Source organism: Cnephaeus nilssonii, assembly GCF_951640355.1.
Source record: "Cnephaeus nilssonii genome assembly, chromosome: 10".
NCBI classification, from domain to species: domain Eukaryota; kingdom Metazoa; phylum Chordata; class Mammalia; order Chiroptera; family Vespertilionidae; genus Cnephaeus; species Cnephaeus nilssonii.
Genome location: NC_137081.1, coordinates 12,491,339 through 12,512,818, shown reverse-complemented (window position 1 = coordinate 12,512,818; position 21,480 = coordinate 12,491,339). Strand labels below are relative to the sequence as shown.

The following is a 21,480-nucleotide window of genomic DNA, read 5'->3' as shown; positions in this document are numbered from 1 at the left end:
AAAGTTAATTTCTTCTCAAAATATAATAAAAAACCCTCAAGACAGGCAGTCCCCTTTTATATCAGGTACTTTTCCGTTCATATCAGTCAGCCTCTTGTGCATCTTAAAGTAAAATTTCTCCAGTTGAGGGATGCAATAACCAAATGAAACCCAGACCATGGCTCACATGCAACAGGGCCAGCCTTTCTGCTCACCTTTCCCGTTCCTCTTTCATCTTCTCCAGCTCCTCTTCTCGCAGGCCCCCATGCTTCAGAGGACCTTTCTGTTCAGCCTTCCCACCCTTCTCGTCTTTCTTCTTTCCAAATCTAGTAAAACACAAAGGAGAAGATGGTTGTTAACAATAACTGTGCTCTTGTTATGGTAAATTTAAGATATTTATGAGATGAATCCATTAAGCTATAATTCTTTATACTAAATAATACAAAATCATTTTGCATAAAATGGAAGTAAAGTAAGATATTGAAAGCAGAAAAATAACATAGTTACTGAATTCTCTCCCTTCTACTCTCCCTCTTTCCACTCAGATATTGATTGTGCAGCATGCACAAAATCATATGGTTAAAGACTAAAAATGTCAAACCATTAACTCAGTAGAGATTAAAGAACTGAAAGGTTATCATTAAAATATAAGCAAAACCTGACCAACCTCTGAAACAGGACTCCAGAGCTCCGAGTGGCATGAACATCTAAGGTTCAATTCATGGGATGATATAATGATGGTGCTGCAAGGGACCTTACTGAACACCTACTTTAATACTGTCATTTTATAGATAGATAACTGAAAGCTCTGAGAGGCCTTGGGCCTTGACCAAGACCACCTAACAAGTTCTGTACAGGGCTGGGGTTAGAACTCGGGTTGCCTCCTCCACCGCCCTCTTTCCTTCTCAGCACATTTAGTCTCCAAAGAGCCACAGGCTTCCTAAGTCAGCCCAGGGTGAGTGTGCTCTGAGCACCGCTTGGTGTCAGGCACATTTGTTGTTAACTGGATACAGTGGCACTTATGATACCTTATGTTTTTTCTCTACCTTTATTGAGATACAATCGACATATAACATTGTGTAAATTTAAGGTGTACAATAATTAATAAATAATAATACAAGAATAAACTATGTTTTGCATACTCACAGCTATACACCTACTTTTGGCCCACCCTGTATATACCATATCTCCTTTATCCATTTGTCTGTTGATGGACACTTAGGATGTTTCCATATCTTGGCTATTGTGACTAATGCTGCAATGAACACGGAAATGCAGATATCTTTGCAAGATCCTGCTTTCAATTCCTTTGGATATATATCTGGAATATAGTGGATTCTGGATTGCTTGATCATATGTTAGTTCCAGTTTTAATTTTTTGAAACAGTTAGTTCCATACTGTTTTCAATAGTGACTGTACCAACTTACATTCCCAGCCAACAGTGCACTAGAGTTCCATTTAAAAGAACAGTGTATTTCCTCAGCATTTTGAGGAAAATAAAATTGCACATTTGAAATAAAAAAGCTACTAAATTATTAGCAGGACACATTCTTAAATGACAGACATTTTTCCCAACAAATATTTTCTTCAGAAGCAATCTCCCATGGTCTTGGTATCAACACACATAAAAAATAAAAAGACTTGATGTTCTGTTGATAAACAGAAAAAAAAGTCACTCTGACTAAGAACATTATTCAAATTACACATTCTCGGCTGACTGCCCCACCTCCACCAATCCCGCTCTCTGTCCCCCAACCTTCTGACAAATGCACAGTGAGTCAGAATCTCCTCACATGAGGACCTGGCTTATAAACTTGTAACGAACTCTTGTTTTCTTCTGAATTTCATACAAATGAGTTATATTTGTTTTTTCTAGATTGTGTTTCAATCTAAAGCAGAGGTTGCGCCCTAGCTGGTTTGGCTCAGTGGATAGAGCATTGGCCTGCAGACCAAAGGGTCCCGGGTTTGAGTCTAGTCAAGGGCATATACCTAGGTTGCTGGTTCTTCCCCGGTCCGGGCCCTGGTTGGGGGCGTACAGGAGGCAACCAATCAATGTGTTTCTCTCACATCGATATTTCTCTCTGTCTTTCCCTCTCTCTAAAAATCAATGAAAAAAATATCCTCAGGTGAGGATTAAGAAACAAACAAAACAAAAACAAAGCAGAGGTTGTTAGTCAAGTGGCAGCTCTAAGTATCGCACGTGGAAGACATCACCACTAATATCTACATTCTTGTTGGTATCAGAATACAGATGCATCCTACTTTCCTCAGAGTCTCTCCCAATTTGGGCTTTTCTGCATATTGTGCAATTTCTAATTCCAATTAATAAATCCTCTTTCATGAACTTTCTCTCTTCCCATTGCTATCTCTCTCTAGGCCTCTGCTTCTACTGCATCCCACGCGTATTCAGCCTAGTTTTGGGATGTTGGTTGATCAAGTATCAGCTTTAACTCCAACATCCCCAGCCTTTATCCTATCTCTCTCTTTCCTGCCTACCTTTCTGCATCTTTTTTTTTTCTCAATGAAGAAATGACCTGATATCATTTATAGACGTAAACAAGGAAGAGAAAAATACAAAATTTAAGAGCATTAACTTTCAAATATAATTGAGATTTGCTGATATATTCAAGGTCTCTCTTAAACCTACAAAGCAGGAGATATCTCAATACTGTGTGTTTCCATGAATAAATTCTTTAGTTTTTCAGACTCATGCAGAAAAATCTTAGAAGTCAATATTATTACTCTAAAATTCTTTATGAAAGAAGTTAATACCTTAGTACATCACATAGAGAAACAATTTTCCCTCAAAATGTCATCAGATATAGTAATATTTGGGCAAAAAAATAAAAATTGTGGGGAGTGAGGATAGAATAATGCTTCAAGAAGTTGATAAGGGCAAACATGTTGCCAAAAACTCTATAGATATTTTCTCTGTGTCTTAAATATCTTCTTCTAAATTTGAAGGTTTTGGATTTTCTGAGACAAAAGTAGTTTTGTTTTTGAAGGGTAAAACTAACCTATGCCCTAGTATACTTTGATCTTTATTACCACAACCAATCAAGTGTTTTTCCTTCCTGCAGCTAAAGTATTTCAATTGTACTGCAGCTTGAGAATAGCTTATAATACTCCAACCCTAGTGGTACATGTTTGGTCAAGAAAAGGTTGGTTGTAAGTAAATTCTGCAAAGCATTTTCTTCGTAGCAAGAATCATCAGTAATAAACCAACCAACAAATTCCATAAATATTATAAATGTTTTGAATTAAAGTTCATGATCATTTACTAAAGTTTCCAATAAGAAGGGTGTTCATAGCTGAGAAATTTATTTCATTAACCAGAGAGAACAGTCACAAATTATTTTATTTTATAAAGTTTGGGTAGGTTCAAGAACAGAATTATAAAACAATAATCTTTAAAAGGACTCCCATATTGTTAAGATGAGGAAATTAAGAACCAGAGAAGTTAACTGCATTTTATTTATTAACACACAGAATTCTTTAGTCCAGTTTTGCAATCAGACAACTTAATTATCGGTGGTGGTGGTGGTGGTGGTGGTGGTGGTGGTGGTGGTGGTAGGGAGTTGGGAGAAAAGCATCAATTTGATGAATTTTACAAGCCTTTGTTCTGCTTTCCAAAGCAGCCTCTTTGGGGTCATTTCACAGCCATTCTTACTTTCCCTGACACACAGGAAGAGGAGTTGGGGAGATTCAGATACCTTGATTCACTTCCCCATTAGCTATTTTTGTAAGAAAATTCATGAGGACCCTAAATGGCTGAAATTACTGCTTTGCATTCTAGGGTTTCAAATATCCACTGCATTCCAGGCCTCCCATTATCTATTACCTCGGAAATTCGAGATTGGCCATTCTGGGCGAGGTGCCTTAAGGAAATTGCTTTCAGGTCAACCTTGCTTTATATAAAAGATATTTTCCTGAAGAGTTCTGTGCACACATATGGTTTCAATCAATAAAATCTTATGTTCCATGTACTTGGGAAGCCTGTTTAAAGAATTTTATGATGGATCTTTTTGTAAAGTGGAAAAATCACCTTTCAACATACCCTTTATGTAAATTTAGATTTTCATGAATTATAAGTTTGCTTAAAACACCTGTCCCTGTTCATTTCTATGGAGAGGTTATATGAAACAGCTTCATGGAAAACTAGCTTGCTAGCTTTCTTCTCTCCTTCATGCATTTGTTTTAAAAGTATTTATTAGGCATCTCTTCCGTGTCATAGTACTTAGGTGTGGTACTGTATTGGGATACAAAACCAGGCACTACCTCATGGAATTGACATTCTAATAGAGGAGACTGTTACCAAACAAGTATATATATACAGTTGTAAGTTGTGAAAAGTGCTATGAAGGGTATTAAGAGAGACAATACTAGGATATTATTGGGAAAGTGCTCAGTGAGGAAATGACATTTAAACTGATACAACAAGGGTGAGAGGTCCAGACAAGCAAAGAAAGGAGGTAAGCCTTGTGGGTGGAAGAATCAGCACACGCAGAGGACGAGAGGTGGGAAAGGCCTGGTGCATCCCAGGCAGCGACAGAAGGTCAGAGTCGCTGAAGGAATGATAACAGAGCAGATACTTGCACAGGATCCAGAGGGCAAGGAGGGCAAGGACCAGAGTGCAGGTCTGAGAGAAGCTCAGAGTTTAATCTAAGAGTGACTGTAGGTCATTCCTTGGTAATTCAAGGAACAGAGAAGCTAGTCAAGGAAATTGGGAGATTTAGAGTGTTAGAAGAGAAATCAAGTCATTTTAAGCAGAAATGACAGAATGTAATGTACATTTTATTTTAATCTTCACCCGAGATATGTTGAGAGAAAGACACACACACACACACACACACACAGAGAGAGAGAGAGAGAGAGAGAGAGAGAGAGAGAGAGAGAGAGATTGGAGATTTGGCAATTGGTAGCCATTCATCAACTTGGCAAGGTTCAGTGGAGAGGTGTGAGCAGAGGCCAAGTGAACTCAACAATGAATGGCAGGTAAGTACAAAATTTTGTGTCTCTGTGTGTATACAACCATTGCTGGTAGGATGGGAGTTAGAGGCAGGGTGGAAAGTTCAAGAAGGACATTTTCAATTTGGCTGATATTGAAGGACTTGTGTTTGCTGAGGGAGAAAAAATGCCACAGAGTGTGAAAGGTTAGAGATGGAACAGAGAAGAGAATAAAGTTATTTTATTACTGTGGTAAAATATACATAACAAAATATACCATTTTAATAATTTTTAAGTGTATATTTTAGTGGCATTAAGTACATTCACATTGTAGTGCAACCTTGAACCACCATCCTTTGCCATAATATTTTGATCACCCCCTGATTGCAATTCTGTATCCACTCAGTAACTCCCCATTTCCCCTTCCCCAGCCCCTGGTAACCACTATTCTACTTTCTGCCTAAATTTGCCAATTCTAGGTACTTTATATAAGTGAAATCATACAATATTCATCCTTTGGTGTCTGACTTATTTAACTTAGCCTAATGTCCTCAAGGTTCATCTATGTTACAGCATGTATCAGCATTTCCTTCTTTCTAAAGGCCGAATGACATTCCATTGCATGTACTTACTGTATTTGCTTATCCATTCATCTGTGGATGGACATTTGGGTAGGTCCACCTTTTGGCTAATGTGAATAATGCTATCATGAACGCTGGTGTAGGAGAACAACATTCTTGATAAGGGAAGAGGTCAGAGATATACAGAACCTCTGAAGGGATTGGCTGTAAACAGGAGGAGATTCGGAAAAAGAAATGGCTAGGAGAAGAAACTAGTTTGTTTATAGAGTTGATAAAGGGGAAGCGAAGGTGTTCCCAGATAATTAATTTAGTAGGTAACATGATACAGCATGTGCAAGAGAAGTGGTTTCTATCAATAAAATGAGTTTTCTTGGCAGAAATGAAGAAATCAAAGGAAGTAGAATACACAAGGTGGGAAAGAACCCCAGAAAGGGTTACAGAAAAATACCAAAAAACAGACCTTACTTATGTTGTGATTTTGCCTAGGTATGAAGTCCCTGAGCAGCCATCTGGGGAAGGAGAATTCAGGCTTATTCATTCACTCAATCGTATACTGAATAGCCATTATACATCACATGGTTTATGTACATATAATTTAACCATTAATACCATCAACTCTCAGGTAGTATCTAACTTAACAAAATAAGCCCCAGCATCCTATCATTTTCCATATGATAAAGATTTTAAATACAATTCTGAGTAGTTATCCCCTAATTTCTCAGCAAATATTTTCTTCTGTTTCTTTCCTCGAGTTTTCTAGATAATGATGACCTTTCTAGATAATTCAAAACCTTTGCAGATTCCCAGGCAAATGATCCAAATTCACAATATGTATAGCTCCCTCTCTGGCTTTTTCCATGTCTAGTCTCTCATGTAATTCACTTCGTAGTTCTGCTAAGTACTGTCTACAACTTTCCTCCTAGATCCCATTGGACTGTTTAGGCAGCTATTAGCATCCACTCTTCTTCCACTTAAAAGCAATCTTGAGCAATGGCTTAAGATGATTAAAAGGCGGGCAAGAAAAAAGTTCAGATAATCTTACTCCAAATTAATGGTGAACTATGAATCCAAGGATAGTTGAAAGTTTGAAACAGAATGTATTTCCCCCCCTCCATTTGGAGAATACCTCTAGGTGGCCATGATGCATTTGGAAAGGCTACGAGATCCAGTCACCATTAACATTAAACTTGGAAATCTATGGAATGATGTCAGATGTGAAAATGCACAAGCCTCACGGTCATGTTTTCTGGAGTTGGATAATGGTTCATTCTCCCTGTAACTAGCTGACTTACAAACTACACATGATATTGTCTTAGCACTTTATAAATTATACAGTTTGAAATAGCTCAAGCAAAATACGGGAGGAGAGAAGTTCACAGACCTTTGACTGTATTTCCATAGTTTATTCTGAAATTCACCCATAAAAGGTTTCTGTTGTCTGATGTAGTCTAAATTGGGTTGTGAATTAGCATATGCATATGCCAACAAAATTAGCTTCCATGTATTGAAACCTCCTATGGTTTTGTGCACTTCAGCTATTGCTTCTCTCTAAAACATATGTCACAGAGGTCTTTACTTGTTTACCTCAGATGGTTCCCACTGTATTTGAGAGTTAGTGCATCTTATAAAAATTCAGTGAAAATTGACCAATTAGAGAGTTTTCCCTCCTTTTGATGGGTACCTAAGGGCATTGCCTACTTTTATGTTAATACTAGAGGCCTGATACACGAAATTTGTGCAGGGGGGGGGGGGCCCTGGGACCCTCAGCCCAGCCTGCACCCTCTCCAATCCAGGACCCTTGGGGGATGTCTGACTGCCAGTTTAGGCCTGATCCCAGCAATCGGACATCCCTCTCACAATCCAGGACTGCCGGCTCCTAACTGCTCACCTGCCTGCATGCCTGATCGCCCCTAATTGCCCCCCCCCCCCTGCCAGCCTGATCACCCCTAACCACCTCTGCCTGGTGGCCTGATCACCCCTAACTGCCCCCCCTGCTGGCCTGGTTGCCCCAAACTGCCCCCTCCCCCCCTCCGCTGGCCTGGTTCACCCAACTGCCCCTCCCCCACCACTGGCCTTGTCACCCCACACAGCCTGTTGTTCAGTTGTTTGGTCGTCCCTCACTAACTCCCCTGCTGGCCTGGTTGTCCCACGCAGCCTGTTCAGTCATCGTCCAGTTGTTTTGGTCATGACGGCCCCTGGCTTTTATATATATGGATTATTGATAGAATAATGAACAAATCTGTGTTTGTTGGAAATCAATCTTGATTAAGCAAGAAATACATTCCATTTTATTTTTAGCCTTACACAGTATGTAGGATTGCCGTTGTTAATGCTGGTGACTTTTCAGGAGGTGGGTGGAATGCTATCATCCTCTTTGCTTTCCCAAACAGAAGCATTGATTTTAAAACTCCAAGTCCACTCCATGGCTATGAAAGAAGATAGGGATTTGCTTCATAGGATGTGTTCACAAACAGCAACTGAGCTGATGCTTTTTAGTAACTAAAGAACTCAATCTTAAAAGTCGTGTTAACTCTAACTGGGCCAAGCAGTTGAAGCCCTAAAAATAAGATTTCTAATTAATATTTTAATTTCTGGTATATGGCTTAGACATTTATTTGGAATATGTTTTTATGTTTCCAAGATGAAGACAAACTATATGAAAATGACAAACATGTTTAATCTCACTGATATCTTTATCTACCACTTCCTTTGAGGCCAACCTTCCCACCTACCCTAAAACTACTACTTTCCTCTGGGCTGTTCTTAATTCCAGGATGTGACTCCTAAATTGGTGGTCATGGCAACTCTTCATTTCCAAGCAAGAACTCTTTAGATCTCAAATAGGTTGATGTTTGTTTTGGGGATTAAAAAGCAGAGAGGTCCTATAACACTCTAAGATTTCTCCCTAAGCGGATAAAACACCTGCTGGGTAGAGTCTTAGGCAGCCCACAGGCTCAATTCAAGTGACTGGGAATCCTTGAGCTAATTTGCCTTTCCTGACCGAGGAGCTAGGAAACACATGAATTTGGAAATACTGAATACATTAAAAATAATTCTAGAGGATCCAGAAAATGCAGTAAAGCAAAATGCACATCACCAATAACCCATCTTCCTACAAATAAACAACCAAGTGAAGAGGTCCTCTAGAAGACCGACTTGTAAGAATCAGTTAAGGAATTTGGGAGCTACTGGAAAGTTACTTAAAATATATATATATATATATATATATATATATATATATATATATATATATATATGTTTTGAAAAAATATGTTCTTATTGATTTTTTAGAGAGATAGGAAGGGAGAGAGAGATAGAAATATCAATTATGAGAGAGAATCATCGATCAATCGGCTACTTCCTGCATGGCCCCCTACTAAGGATTGAGCCTGCAACCCGGACATGTGCCCTGACCAGAAATTGAACCACGGCCTCCTGGTTCATAGGCCGATGTTCAAACCCTGAGTCATACTGGCTATGCTGGCCAGTTACTTTTGCTGAGTTTTTCTTTTTGTAGCAAATGAAAACTCTGCTCTGAGATTATTAAAGCATCATTCTGTTAGGAAAAAGAGGGGAAAATATAAAAAAGAGGCCAGAAATAAAAATAAGCCTGAATGAGTGAGCAAGAAAGATAAAGATACTAATAAGGTATGATTTTCAGATCCACACGGGGACTATAAAAGCGTATTAGCTGTCACTATCACACTGGGTTTTAAGTTATTCTACCCTCCGCTTTCCAGAAGAAGAAATCCTCGTCAGGAGCACCGTGAACTTGATTAATCGCTTTCATACGCTCTTGCTGGCTCTGAGACATCGTAGGCAAGAGCCTCAGTGATACAGACTAAATGCTTAGGATTTCTGGGAAATATATTTAACAGGAGCATTAAAGAAATAGATCTTTTTTTTTTTTTGCATTCTTATGCTTTCTTACTAGTTAGATAGGCTTTTCTTTTTATTAAATGTTTACTTATTTCAAAGCAGGAGACATGTGGCTTCTTCCTTTTTCTTCTTATTACTTTTCAGTGGGTCTTGCAGCATCTCTGAAGGCTGCTGGAGTGCACAGGTGTGACCCAAGGCCTGTCCATAAAACCCCAATACTGAGTCAGACAGACCACACGCTGGAGTTCCGACCGTGGCCAATAGCCAGATAGCCCTTCTCATTCTCCCACCCAGGGCATCCCTTCTTCCTCTTTCCTTCCGTTTTCTCTACCTCCTAAGCACCAGAAACCCCAAAACAAGGAAAGAGTGTCCTGAGACCAAATCACACCTCATGTCTCAACATTTTCTACCAACTGTGGGAGGTCCCTCCCGATGCCAGGGCTTTCCTCTGATCACCCTGCTGGGCTCCGCCCACACTGACCAGGTTCATCCTGCATAAGGAAATCCCGGGAATACAGCGCAGGAAATAGCTCTGAGGTTCATTCACTGGCAGGTGATGCCATTTCAGCAAAGGGCCTGGGAAGGGAAAAACTGACTGACTCATGTCCATGAAATTAACCCCAGCGAGGGCTAACCAAAAGTGCCGAGGCCTCATGTACTAGTATAGTCTCTGAATAAAATGTCAAATAGAACTTACATTCCAACATCACCAATGAACATACGTGTAATTTGTATAAAATCCATTACCAGAAAAAAATGAGGGTGCCCTTAACTTGTTACGTATAAAGAACAAAAGGACAATGTTCAGAAATGACTGATTTTTGCGGGGAGAGGGGTGGACAATGACTATTCAAAGGACCATTTTAAAGGAAATCCTGGATGTTACCTCTCCATCTTCAGAAGTTCAGATAACAGGGCACATTTTCTCTGGAATTCATCTGCACTGGATAAGAATAAAATGATTGAGCTCTCGATCCTGTCTAATGGGAGTAAAACTTATCTTTATAGCTCTGATTAAACAAAAAAAAAAATGATCACTTCTTTGATGCCCAAATTAGCATCTTTTCTCTAGCATACTGAATTAATTAGTTGAGTGACAAAAGAATTAGTCCATGTAGGATCAAAGCTGAAATCATATTTATCTGAAATTTAAAATTTAGAACACAGCATTAACCCTCGATAGCTCATGTAATGTTCTTTTATGTTCCGTATATTCTAAACTTCTGCATGTCACATAAAGTATAACTTGGGCTTTAAAAAATATTTTTTCTTTTTAATATATAAAATATTCCTCAAAAAGACAATGAGAACATCACAGATTTTTTTCCCTGGGGGTGGAAAACTTTTCCATTGTGCCATAAAAGTCTTCAATTAGGTGGCTTTCCCCCCCCCCAAGCATTTATTGTACAAGTACAAAAGAAGCAAAGTAATTAATGCATGTTAGAGCTGGTAAAAGAACCTTAAACAATAGAAAAGAGTTATTATATTGATTTTCAATAAGTGATACTAAGTTTGAAATTGTTCTTAAAAGGTGGAAGCTCTCTTAACTGGGCTTTTTCCTGTAGAAGAAAAAGCAATTTTGAATAAGGGAGAATTGTTGGAGGTTAATTTCTGGGATGTCTCCATTTGCTAGAACTCACATTTAAAGGTGTTTAATTTTTTTCATGTGCATAACATTTTTCCTATACAAAACAAACTTGGGTAGGCATATGTATCTTTATTCAGGATAGGATGGAGAATGGATTCAGGGAAGGTTACAGAAAGGAGGAGGGCTTGTGCTAGTATTACCAGCTGTATCTGGAATAGGGTACTATTTTAACCATTGCTTAAGCATGAGCTCTTCAAGGGCTAGGGCTGAGTCTCCATATGTTTTGTTGTTTACGCCTTCATGCATTCATTTAACAAATACTTATTGAGTACCTACTTTCTGCCAGATTCTCTAGTAGATGCTGAGGATATAAGTAAATTCGTCAAACATGGTCTCTACTCTTATTCTTAGTGCCTAATACACAGTAAAAATTCAACAACTATTGCTGAGCCGAATTACAGATGAAGTCTGGATTTCAGGGAATATCTGAATATTGCTTGCCTCCTTTTTTCATAGCCTCTATCCTAGAAGGAGGATCCAATGGTTCTTCATAAATCAGCAAGTTATCCCCCTACAAAGCTCCCAAGCTAGAAGATACTTTCCCTACAAACATGCCAATCACCATACTAGCTCATTTTAGGTGTGAGAGCTCCAAAGTAGGCACAGCCTGGATGTCTATAGTCAGCCACAGCAAGATGAAACAGGGGACAGGCTGTGACTCACCTAGGAAAGGCAATGGCAGGACACCTGGCTATCTAAGCATCATGGGGGCCCTGAGTCGCTTTAGGCTTCTATCTCTGATGACCAGTTCTTTCATGTTGTACAAACACCTTTTTTAAAAACACCACGCCAAGTTCTAAAATGAGATGTAAACCCCAAGCCATCATTAAAGATGATTAATCCGCAAGATGTCACCTAGAAACAAAAACATGATGTCTATCTCGTACTTAGACCTTTAATTTCAGCTTCAGAAATTATGGCCTCTTTAATCTTAGGTTTCAAATAAAGACATGTGTGAGGTAGTTGCTAGGTTCGCATTCTCTAGAGTTTTGACACTGCTTATCTTTGTCATTAGTTCATCCTGTCTTTAACGAAATTCCAAGTAATAACAACCTCCATCTGTGCTCTTTAATAAAAGAGTTCTTTTAGGAAAAAGAGGTTATTAAAAAAAATTGAGCCATAACTTAGTTTATAAGGCAAAGGGTCAGATTTCAATATTTTTATGTTATATTTAAAGTTAACTAATATCCTTTTTATTCTATAAGTCCCTTAAGAGTAGGTCATAAAACTGAATTGATTCTCAACTATGAATGGGCTGATAGGAAGAAAAAATATCTATCCTGAGTGTCTCAAGAGAAACTGTACATAACACTTGGATTCATCTAGGGCACAAAAGTCACAGGTCTCATGAAATTTTTCAAATCTGTGTTGCTTGCAAGAGTCACTACTTCAGTTTTTTCAAAGTCTAGAAACTCCCTTACTCTAGGTATATTTGAATTTTAAAATTTGGGACCCACCCATGGGTTGCCAAATTCAAAATGAGGTGTAATTTGTTATTTTAAATAGAATTTCTGTTTGCCGAAACCGGTTTGGCTCAGTGGATAGAGCGTCGGCCTGCGGACTGAAAGGTCCCAGGTTCGATTCCGGTCAGGGGCATTACCTTGGTTGCGGGCACATCCCCAGTGGGGGGTGTGCAGGAGGCAGCTGATCGATGTTTCTCTCTCATCGATGTTTCTAACTCTCTATCCCTCTCTCTTCCTCTCTGTAAAAAATCAATAAAAAAAAATAGAATTTCTGTTTATTCATTAAGTCACACAGTAAAGATTGTAGGCATCCTCCAGGTCCCAAAACACCTTATGCTGAGGAGCTCTGCCTAAGTGACAGTCACTCAAGGGCCATTGAGCAATCAACGTTTCCTTTGACCAGAGGGGCGGGACAAAAGACAGAAATCTTTTACATAGGAATAGGTTTCCCATGGGATTGTAATATCATTTTATAAAAATGATATAATCTCATTCTCAGCCATATAACATCACTAAAAAAAGTATATCCAGGATTAAACAATAACAGCAATATAATTTCTGACAAGGTTTTCTAATCACCTATAATTCAGAAAGAGCTATTACTAGTAACACACAATCATAAAAAATATGCTTTCACCTAGAAATGTGTAGCAGCTTAGCACACTTATGATTTACAATTTGACCGAAGAAATCAGAAATTGATTTATAGTCTGTCCAAAGCATCAGGCTCTTATTTGCTTGTCCACTAGACTGTGAAACTACTATTCTGCTATGTAAGTATATTTTCTTGTTCCTCTCTTTCCAGTACCAAAGGCTAATTTTTCTTTTCTTCAATATCACAGATGAATAATTCCCCAGATTCCTGATACCATTCTACAGTTCAAAATGGCTGCCATAGTCCTCACAGAATCATAAAAGAAACCAATGCTAGGAATTTTGTGTATATGTAATTAAATGCACAATCCTCTAAAGCACATAATTAAATAAATCAGAGGTCTAATCCTCTGAGTAGAACATTCCAGGTGGAATTTTTGGTGAGCATATCTTAAAAGAAAAGTCAACGATTCAACCAAGTAAATTAGCCTGAGGGTGTTTCCTTATCTCTGTGGATATTTTTAAATATTAAATCCATTTTGGACAGCATCACATACAAGGAATTATATTGGAAATGTTACTTTTGCCCAACTATGTGTTTTCTCAGATGACAGAAGTGTCTCAGAATCTGCCTGTGTTTCAGAAAGGCTTTGGACGGCCGGTGCAGGGCCCACCAGCAGCGGCACTCGATGGTGCTGGGTTGGCAACCATCACCCAGCACATCTGCAACCCGTATTTGGCTTTGGATTTAACGCTTCTGGTCTCTCCAGGTTTAGCATTTCTAAACGTCACCACCTAATATTGAAGCAACTTCCAATAACTCATCCTTTTCACAAACATTACAGTCATATTTGATTCTGTAGAAACCCACAGTTTTTGTGTTTTTCATTTTGGAAGGTTATTTGGAAACCCGGGCCAATGTATTATTTCGAGTGTGACTGAGCTGTTGTCATTCATTTTACACCAACCCTAGGACTTTGTAGGTCCCATCCTATTGAGCCCTGTGGGCTCACGGATCTCGCCAATCCAGTGAAGTAAGAATGAGTTTGGATAAAAGAACAATAGATCCAACCATTATATCAGTTCTATAAATGTAATATTTGAGAGCATTAATAACAAAGAAAAGAAAGAAGAACTGGAATAATGTCCAATTTGTTAAGGAAAGCCAGAACTTGACATGATTGATATAAGTTTAACAAGTTAGGGGGAGGAGAGGTAGGTCTAAGATGATCACATTAATAGACAAAAATATCAGAAGATTCATGAATAGTAATCCTAAAGCAATTAATTAATATGTTGCACCTAAAATAATGACTATTGGATAAACCAAAATTTTAAAGGTGATTCATAAGTGCTTTGAAATATAAAATGCCATTAATAACCTATCATGTAATATATAAAACCATAGCTTGCTTATTTATATATTTATTTATTTACTGGATTTACACTGGATTTCGGTATAAAATATGCATATTACATATCAATTTTTACAAGCACCAATATATTTTAAAAGTAAGTTTGTTCAATACATATTTTTGAAATGTTTAAATTATCTTATTTAAATTATCTCTTACTTATTAAATTATCTCTCTGTGGAAAATATTCTATTTGCATTTTTAGCTACAAAGAGATTTGTATGCAAAGTGTTCTGATTGGTTCAAAAATTGTGGAATTATAGAAAGTTGTGTAAGGCCAGAGTGATCTTTGCCATCATAGTTATGCAACCCTCTCAAAGCTCAGAAAGTCTACTGAATAGCCTAAAGCCATTGGTAGTTGGGACCAAACAGGGACTTGAATCCTTCAATTCATTACAAAGTCTTTCCATCTCGTGATGTTCCCCAATTGTTTGTACATATGTTATGAATTATTCACCAAAAATTCCGAATCCTTAAAAAAGAACCCTATTCAATAAAATGTAGGTTTGGGGGTGTGTGTTGTTGTTTTTTTTTTTAAGTTTGAATTGCCCAGAAATGCAATTAGTTGTAATGACAAAGTCCAATTTGGTAACTACTTGGCCAAATACAACATGCCAACCAATGTGAGGGCTTGATAACTTTCCCATTATCTTAAGCTCCCTTGTTCACTGACATCCTCACCCTTGTCCACAGACAGACACTTAATATATGCCAGCTGATTTGGTCAGATTGCTAAGAAACAATTACTTATTATTTAGCTCAGTTGGCAGAACACTGTGGTAATGGGGTTGAGGTCATGGGTTGGCTCCCCTGTGTGGGCCAGTTAACTTGGACCTATTCCATAACCACAGGGTCTACCACCAACGCAGACAGTCTTACAAATACGTGCCAGTGGTCAAAAGGGCACTTGCCAAGAATGTGTGGATGGAGCAGCATAAATCCATCAATTCTCCCAGAAAAACAGCTCAATGTCAGTTTTGTTGAACACATGTGGGTTAATAGCAACATTTTCACAGGTGAAAGGCAGAACATAGTTCCAGAGTTTGTAACACCACAGAACTGCAAGCGTGGAGTTCAAAACAAATTTTAAGGAAACAGGAAAGCCTCTTATGAAACTTAAACTTGAAATTTACAGGAAAAGTTTTCAACATGAACCAATGATTTCTACCAGCTTAAAAATAAAAAGTTAGCAAATTTTGTCCATCTTTGTGAAATATCTTGATTTTTAAATATTGGCTCATTTTTAATTAAAAAATAATAATCTATGGCCCAAACGTAAAGTATCTGTGAACCAGATTCAGGCTGTGGTATCCCAGTTTGCAAACGTTGGTAATATATCTAGATAGCTATATATTTATATCCATGTTATGTCTATATGCATGTTCATGACTGTAGCCACCTGAAATAAGTATAACTGATTGAGCTTTCCATTGATCGGTGCCTACTGCTTAGCTCTTGGCTAGTGTTGAACTGTCATCCCCCAAACAAGGATGTGCCACTTTTAAATTGTACCATTATGTACTGAAAACAAAGATTATTGTGGATTGAAATTGTTGGTGACCACCTTGTAGAAGAGAGGGGATCACCCAGGTCTCTAAAACTCAGCCCTAGTATATATTTTTAAATACCAAAACATGGTTATCGGTGTTTTCTTCAGAAAGCCCTCTATAGAAATTTATAAATCAATAGGGATATAATAGTCAATTCTACATAATAACACATTTTAGACCTTGTATCCAAAGTTTAAAAAAACTGAAATAAAACTTTTTCTTTCAAGATTTCGCACTACAGAGTGATCTTTTCAAACTCAGGCAAACGTGCCCTTCCTTAGGTAACAAAATAGAGAGGGAGAAATGTATTCCCATTTCTCACCAATGCAGGCCACAGTGATTCAGGAAAGGAAGGCACATGATGCAAATACAAAAAGTACTAGAAAAAAAGTGCTGGGGCCCAGCTGGTGTGGCTCAGTGGTTGAGCGTCAACCCATGCACCAGGAGGTCATGGTTCGATTTCTGGTCAGAGAACATGCCTGGGTTGTGGGCTCTATCCCCAGTAGGGAGTGTGTAAGAGGCAGCTAATCAATGTTTCTTCTCATTGATGTTTCTATCTCTCTCTCCTTTCCTCTCTCTGAAATCAGTAAAAATATATTTTTAAAAAATATTGGGTATACTCACTAGCATTAGCGATTTACTAGTTAATTAACTGATATATGAGAAAACCTTATGGATTCCTGCAAACTAATTAAATTATATGTCTTACAAAACATAGGCCAATCAGATTTCTTATAGCAATAGACTAAAAAGTCCTATCTTTAGCCTAAAAATATGGAATTCATTCATAAAATTATTTATCAAACACCTCTCATATATCAGGCTCTGTCCCAGGTGCTGGAGATACAGAAAGACAAAGGTTCAATGCTTTATCCTATGAAATTTACAGTGTAGCCAATGCTTCTTGAGTTTGAATGAATGTTTCTCAGACTAAAGAAACAGGATATGAGGGCTTTCAGGGTTAACATGTAAATATTAGAAGAGTTGGGTAGATGATCTTTCTGGTTAATTTTGCTGTTTTGAAAATCTGATTCAAACTAAGGTCCTTCCTCCCAGGAAATGTGCATACACTAGTATATATAATTTCTAGAAGGTCACAGATTCCTAGAAGACTATCCATGTGTGCCTATCCATGGATATAAGTTACAAATATCTGTTTTAGTGCAATTAAGATTCTCCCAGTGCCACCAATTAATGCCACACTTTATAGTGAAGAGCACACAGGTAGTTGCAAAAGACAATAGAGCTAGGAGGTGGGTACTTTCTGCACAGGAATATATTCCTTTCGGTTGACTTTTAAGACAGACCATAAGTCTATCAGTGAATCAACAAATGCCAAATATTAAATGGAAGTCTAAAATAAGTCAAAGATACATAATCCCTACTCAGATCTATTTTACTGGAATGCAATCAATTCTCAGTGACATGGAGGCTTTTTATCTACCATGTAGATCACCCACAGCCTGTGCTTCCCCTTTTTCTTTTATGGCCACCTGAGGACTCATTAGTGCTTCCACCAGAGGATGAGTAAAGGAAGGCAAAAGACATAAAACTGAAAATGAGTCAATTCTGCTACCTTTAAGTAGTTGGGGAAGAAGCAGCTATTACAAGGGTTGTATTTTACACGAAGATATTAATTATTGATACTCTCCCTCTCAATCTTACCAAAAAACAATTAAAGGTTGGTTCTAACCCTCATTGGAATGTTAAAGTGATTGATGGCTGTAGAAAATCACCAAAGTAAATAAGATCAAATGATGAAAACTTTGTGCTAAAGAAAGATGAAAAAAACAACAATATACTTTCAAAGTCACAGTTTCACAGTCCCAAGGAGCATCAATTCAGTGGGCAATTTTATGAGTATACATATTAGATGCATGGACAAGGATCACAAGGATGCTGTCCTCCCTGTCATAAGAAGGGAGGACAGCATCCACCCAGTGGAATGGTACTCACACAACAACACAGATGAACCTCAAGTGCATTGTGTTAAATGAAAGAAGCCAGATCCAAAAGGCTACCTATTGTTTGATTCTATTTACGGCATATTGGAAAAGGTGGAACTTTGGAAAACAGATCCGTGATTCTCAGGAATGGAGGGGAGAGTTTGTGGTATGGAAATGTTCTACATCATAGCTGTGGAGATATGAGTCTTTGTACTTATGCAAACCCTGCCTACTGTATACAACAAAGAGTGACTTTTACTGTGCATTGTCTTAGCCAACAGGTGGGGTGAGGGGACCCCAAGTAGGAATACAGCTATAAGAAATGAACCTAATTATATTACAAATAACTAACATAACCACATTGAAGGGCCTGGAAATAAAAGAACTAGCATAAATACTATTGAAAAATAGTAGTTTTACTGGCTACAATAGAGTGGAGACAAAAAGAATTATACACAAATATTATACTCTAGTTAGCACAAGGCTATAAGTTAGCAATTCTGAAACAACTTTAGGTGAATACTAAAAGGGTGAACAAGGAAATAAATATATGGTAGATAATAACTGCCAGCTTTTTTCACAGTATGAAAAGAAATTAGCAATAAGAAAAGGGGGAAGGCTATAACAAACATTGTGGTGTTGGATTGGAATTGGTAGTATTAGCATAAACTCATAGTTTTTAAATGTATACACAGATTCAGAAATATAGATGTGTGTGGATGTACAGGTTAGTATCTATAATAATGAAAGTATAATATGCTAATTAGATCAGATGTCCTTCTGGATGACCTTCCAGACGAAGCTGGGGCTGCGAGGAAAGCCCAGGTCCTGGGTGCCAAAGGGAAGCCAGTGCTGGCAGCTGGGGGAAGGAAGGCCTACTCTTGCATGAATTTCGTGCATCGGGCCTCTAGTTAGTATATATATTTCTAAGTCCTGTTTGCTGCGAGGGTCTAGAAGCAATGGTTCCAGCAATGAGCACTCCTAGCTCAGATCCTGGTTTCTGAATAGAAGTCTTAATAAAAGGAATTGGGCCTACTAGGAAAGTGGTTGATTCCCCGGCAGTGGCAAGGAAAATATAAGATCATCCTGGAGTACCACATAGAGTCAAAAAGTAAGAAACTTCTCAAAAAGTCTTGACAAAGCAAAAGGGAACAGGAGCGATTCTGAAAGAGCTCCCAATAGCCAGAGCTGGGATAATTTGACCAACAAAATCATGATAGGACTGGATTATAACCCATGGAACAAAATAAATGTACTATAATGATATAAATATTGAATAAGTAAATTGATGGCGGAGGAAGAAAGGATAGCTCTTTCTTATAGAATTCCAAGTAGTGAATGTAGAAGGAATAAAGAAAATAAAAATGATTATTGGAATAGCACAGTAATAATAGCTGCCCACGAGATCCACTGATAGATGCTAATATTAGTGGGTGAAAGTATTGAGGAGAAGTAGGATATTTGCATAGTCTCAAAATATCTCCCCAAAGGGAAAAATAGGAACTTTGCAGTGAAGAAACCAAATAGATACCACTTTAATGACATGAGCAAGATTAACATCACCAGTTCTAAAACATATCGACATCATGTTCCCCTTCAGCAGGGCACATCACTTCTGTGGTATTCTGGCCAAAAATCTACATCCTCAATCTAATCATGATAAGTCATCAGATAAACTCAAATTGAGGAATGTTCTACAAAGTAACTAACTCAAACTCTTCAAGGTGTCAAGGTCCTGCAGAAACAAGGGCAGACTTGTCCCAGAGCACAGGGAACCAAGGAGGCGGAATAATGTGGAATCCTGGGTTGGATCTTGAAACAGAAAAAGAACATGAATGGAAAAACTGGTGAAATACACATAGGTTTGTAATTTAGTTAATAATTTTATACCAATGTCAATTTCTTAACTTTTTATGTGTGTTATATTTATGTACTATCTTAACATTGGAGAAAGTTGGGTGAAAGGTATATGGGAACTGTACTATTTTCCCCAACTTTTCTGTAAGTCTAAAATTATTTCAAAATAAAGAGTTTCAGAAGGAATAGTATAAAAATAATTAGGAAAGGTTGAAGAAGGAAACATATATATTATTGATTTCAGAGAGAGGAAGAAAGAGGGAGAGAAACATCAGTGATCAGAATCATTGATCGGCTGCCTCCTACACGCCCCCCCCCCTCTACTGGGGATCGAGCCCACAACACAGGCATGTGCCCTGACAAGAATCGAACCCTGATTTAGGCTGTGTGTGATGAGCAGATCTGGGATGGGTAACTTGATTTTGACTGTTAAGGACGGAGGAAAGACAAATGTTAACAGTATCTGCAATTTAAAAAAAAATTTGAATTCTATGTGTACAATCTGCCACAGAAAAATAAACATCCACACATACTTTTTAAAGTAAAATGATTTAAATATGAGTTCTCAGTCTAATGCCTGCAAAATTAAATCATGTATGAGGCCACTATTTTTTTTCTTTGCCGATTACTAAGATGTGACACAGACAGGAAGTACTCAGGGTATGAAATGATGGAGAAGGCATTTGTGAAAGTATATATATATATATATATATATATATATATATATATATATATATGTATATATATATGTATATATATATATGTGTGTGTGTGTATATATATATATATATATATATATATATATATATATATATTTAATATATTTTATTGATTTTTTACAGAGAGGAAGAGAGAGGGATAGAGAGTTAGAAACATCGATGAGAGAGAAACATCGATCAGCTGCCTCCTGCACACCCCCTACTGGGGATGTGCCCGAAAACAAGGTACATGCCCTTGACCAGAATCGAACCTGGGACCCTTGAGTCCGCAGGCCGACGCTCTATCCACTGAGCCAAACTGGTCCCGGCGTGAAAGTATATTTTTAAATAGCAATGTAAGACAATAGCTGGTGCCTTCTCTTTGCCAGTACACCTGTTAAAATCAGACGCTGTGTTTGCTTAAAAAATTAAAATTCCAACAATAACATTAGACTTCACCATAACCTTTGACTTTGGGTATATGTTCTAGAATCATCCCTAAAGGGTCAGCTTGCACACATACATTTCACTGAACAACATTTTCCAAAGGCTTAGGTTTACCAGAGACCAGTTCATGAAGCCCTGGGAGGAGGGCTATGCTGCCTGTCCATACAGCAGCTATACATTACAGCTGCATTTGATGGTCTCTAACAGTTTTGGTGGTGGCGGGGATTTGAAGCAAAAGGGGATTTGAAAGAGGCCGTTCAATGAATTTGAAGTGAACTAGCTGAATTATGGAGCCTTTGAGAACGACCATTGCTCACACACTTCAGATTCACCACAATTTTTCAATCAAAGTCTGTGAGAATCAGCACTTAGCCTCGCCAACTCTCCTCCGTAGCTTTTCTCACATGCGTTTTCATGGCTTCCTGCCTCCAGACTTGGAAGGGACCTGCTTAGCTGCAGCCCATCAGCAGCTGCC

At 38.1% G+C, this 21,480-nt stretch overlaps 1 protein-coding gene across 1 annotated transcript in view; it reads right to left on the bottom strand.

Moving 5' to 3' along the window:
* Positions 1 to 21,480, bottom strand: part of PARD3B (par-3 family cell polarity regulator beta) — a 902,602-nt gene that overhangs the window by 188,710 nt on the left and 692,412 nt on the right. The window contains exon 19 of the mRNA XM_079783005.1: positions 195 to 305. Coding sequence (XP_079639131.1) covers positions 195 to 305 — 111 coding nt within the window. The remainder of the gene's footprint in view (positions 1 to 194; positions 306 to 21,480) is intronic.